Source organism: Fopius arisanus, unplaced genomic scaffold (genome assembly GCF_000806365.1).
Source record: "Fopius arisanus strain USDA-PBARC FA_bdor unplaced genomic scaffold, ASM80636v1 scaffold00082, whole genome shotgun sequence".
Lineage (NCBI taxonomy): Eukaryota > Metazoa > Arthropoda > Insecta > Hymenoptera > Braconidae > Fopius > Fopius arisanus.
This window is the reverse complement of record NW_011887821.1, coordinates 133,507-137,255: the sequence shown is the minus strand read 5'-3', so window position 1 is coordinate 137,255 and position 3,749 is coordinate 133,507. Positions and strand designations below refer to the sequence as shown.

General features: G+C 34.2%; 1 protein-coding gene across 1 annotated transcript in view; it reads left to right on the top strand.

Moving 5' to 3' along the window:
* The first annotated feature begins 2,033 nt into the window (after positions 1-2,033).
* tll (nuclear receptor subfamily 2 group E member tailless) overlaps positions 2,034-3,749 on the top strand; it is a 7,253-nt gene continuing 5,537 nt past the window's right edge. Inside the window, exon 1 of the mRNA XM_011311091.1 lies at positions 2,034-2,097. Within this exon, the coding sequence (XP_011309393.1) occupies positions 2,034-2,097 (64 nt within the window). The remainder of the gene's footprint in view (positions 2,098-3,749) is intronic.

Sequence of the window (3,749 nt, the reverse complement as noted above, 5' to 3'; positions counted from 1 at the left end):
AAAGTTCATTCTACATGGAAGATTTAGGGTTGCTCATAAAAGCGGTACGCACGATTTTTTAGCTCAAAATATATCGAGAATGATGCAAACTATATATCAATATAGCAAAAAAATGAGATTTAAAAAGTTGTGTTTAGATGATTCAGAATCATCTAAAATATTGATATTTAATTCTCTAATTGGTAATTTCCAATTGATGAAAAAATTAGTAAACATTTTATGTAGTGATTCAACTTTGTTTCTTTGAAATAAAAAAATGTTTCAGAGGGCAAGGAATAATCCCAACGTATCCACCGTCGAATCTCAATACGTCAGATATTGAATTTAAGAGGACGTAGGTATGCCTGAGAATAATAGAAATCTGTCCGCGTTTCAATAATAGACATATTCCCATCGACAACTCTCCCTTGGGTGATGATCGAGTCCAAAAAGAGAGAAAAAAAGTTGTTGAAAAAAGGAAATGAGTAAGAAAGCGCCCATTGAAGGAGAGAATTCGATCCCGAGGTTTGGCGTATGCTCGTCCAACCATGAGTAGTTTTTGGCTTTGGTGCAATATGTCGGTGAGATTATCCACGCAACTATCCAACGAAAATCTCCCTCAACAAAGGCGAAATAGACTCACTATATTATGTAGTATATAATTGGTGGAAAAAAACGTAAGGGACGGGGGGATCTTCTCTGATGCGACTGGTGTCCGCCGAAAACTGCCAAAGAGAGTCGAGTCGCTTTGTCAAGAAGGCAAACTGACAGCTAAACGCTCGGTAATGGGGGGCAAATCAAAATATGAGGTGCATTTGTATTCGAGCTTTCAATAGATCTTTCCGCCGCACAATTCCCCTGCGATTTTACGCGCGGAGTTTTTGTTTTTTCAGGAGCCTATCTTCTGGTTTGAACATACCAAAAATATTTCTAGTCATTTCAAGAAAAATAACTCACGCCTTTAAGAATTTTATTGAATTTTTTTTTACTAAAATCCATAATATTAGAGTTAATTATTTCCTTCTTCAAATTTAATCATGAAAATAATCATTTTTTAATGGATATTTCTCATTTGAAATTTAAACAAATTACTACAAAACATTTTCGTTCTTGAAGTTATAATTTCTGGAATTTGAAGTTTTAGTATTCCGATTTTGCATATGAAATTTTCCATTTGTTTTAAAAAAATGTATTTCATTAAAAATAGATAACTTTTCGTCCACTACTACTCACAGTAATTTTCAGTATTCTCACAATTAAGAAAGTTGCTGGAATGAAAATTCTGTTTATATTTTGCAAAAGTAATTTCTGAAGTGACCAGAAGTAATGAATTTTCCGAGTATAAAAATGAAAAGAACAGTGAATAGATAAGTAATTGGCGAAAACTCAATTTAGCTGATTAATTCCCGGTAAAGTGTTGGGAAAAAAGGGGTTAGAGTCGAATGAGCTCCGGCATGACGTTGTCTAGAACAAGAGGAGTTGAGATAATGTGGGGGGTCTGGGAGACCAGGGGGAGATGGAAAGTGGCTCGGTTCTCGCGCGTCTGTACAACCAGATGAATGGGGTTGTGCGATAGGACAAGCCCGATTTCAAGCCCCTGACAAAGAGGGTGAATGAAATAAGGGGAGGTAGAATATGATCTAGGGTTCGAGACTGGTGATCAACCCCTCGAAGTGGACCTGCTTTAGAGAGGGAGGCACCTACTGTCCTTTTTGGTAACGCCCCTTGAGGGGTAGGGAAGCTCTCGACCAATCACCAGGATTTCTCACCCTCAAAACGGTATCCACACCGAGCCATCAAAAAGTCTCGACTGCTGATGACTGTCAGTCACAATCCATTCAAGAGTTACCGAGCGAACAAGAACGTGCAAATATTCTTCCTTATGCTGAATATTGTTTTTTTCATTACTAAAAATTGTTCCAAGTTGTTGACAACACGGATTTTATTATAGTTTTGTGATACTGTTTCGTTGATTTTTCCATGAATTTTTAATATTTTGTGAACCTGTGGAGACTGACGTAAGGGAGATTTTTACATACTGTTGGATGGAGAAGATGCAGAGTCAAGAGAGCTTAAATCATTCACCTACGTCGCAGACTAAAATGCAGCCTTCATCAAGTGAGTTTTTTTTTCATTGAAATTTATTGATTTTTTTACATATTTTTTTGAAATTTTTTACAATTTTTGGTGGGTTAAAATTCAATTGTGCAGGCTCAATCCTCTTTTCAAAATTTATGCAAAAGTTGTACAGTCATTTTTCAAATTTAAGTCATCATTTGTGGAGAATTGCAATGTACATTATTTTATGATCGGTTATGTCTTGAACATTTTTTTTATATTTTGAATTTATAGTTTCGCAAAGCTCAGATTATTCGAGATAAAGAAAAAGATGAGATGAACCATTTTTAGAATTGATTGTCAAACCTTCAAAAATGTTTAAGAAAGAGGGAAACTTGGTCCTTTGTGAAATCTAAAAATTTTTGCACTAAAACCATTTTTTAAATTCTATTTAGCAATTAAAAACCACAAAAACCTGAGTACTTCTCCATTTTGTTCTCCGGTATAATTTATCTCCAAAAATCAGTCCATTTAGTCATCAAACCGAGAAATTCTTCTTAAAAAAATTTCCGGAGAGAGCGAAAATATAAAAAAAAAATCGGTTTCCCACAGTTACATATGACTCCTAACGCATGAGTTATCATCAAATTCCCTTACACATCGTGAAAACCAACAGTAGCGGTACTGTTTATCAAGTAAACAATAAAACACATCATTTACGAGACTCGTTAGTACGGTAACCGCAGTGTCATAAATAGCCGACGCGCGGGACCCGCCACCCCCGATTGTCTCCGCAACTACCTGAGCCCCAGTATTTTCAATCAGTACCTTTTTATTACCGTGTCTGGAAAATCCCGCAAAAAATTGCATGGAACGACAGAGAAAGAGAGAGCTGAAAAAATGTCAATAAATAAAACCCCCACAATGGCGACACGCTCATATTTCCCCGGTTAAATTACCTACTTTTCTCAATTGTTTGAATATTTATGGAGGTATGCGCAATTGTCTGAGAAAAATCACCGCACTAAATTTCAATGAAATTATTCAATAGTAGGAAACATCTTCGAATCATCGAGAAAAACTGTTTTTCAATTTTCATCGTGAATTTACTACTTGAATGTCATACTAAAAATATAAATCATCTTAATATGTTGTATATTAAAATATAGTCACCACATTCGGGTATTATTTTTCTTCAGTGTAAAATTAGTAAAAACCTATATTTAATATATTAAAAATAGGGGTTGCTTAGTACAAAAAAATGTCCATTGCAAAACGCGTAGAAACATCAAATTATATATTTAATAATCACTTGGTTGGAGAAATTTAGAAAAATCATCCTATATTTTAATTTCACATGCAGACGGAATTCGAAGAAAATATGTTTTAACATTTAACTATCCTTAAATCAAATAAAATATACTAGAATCCATTTTTTTTTCGTGTAGATCGGTTTCATGGGGCTAATCAAAAAAAATCAGTCAAACACATTTTTTTTTCTTTGCATTATTACATGAATAATGTTACAATTTTGTCAATATCCAAGTCACGGGCTTTCTTCAATAAGTAAAATATTAGTCAAGGTATAAACGCGATTTCACGGAATATAGTGAATTTCGATATTTCAGATGAGTCTTCACCATTTAAACGTCACTCTTTGAAATGTTCTTTTTAATATCTCGGTATAAATTTTGAGGTGAAAAATCGTACAT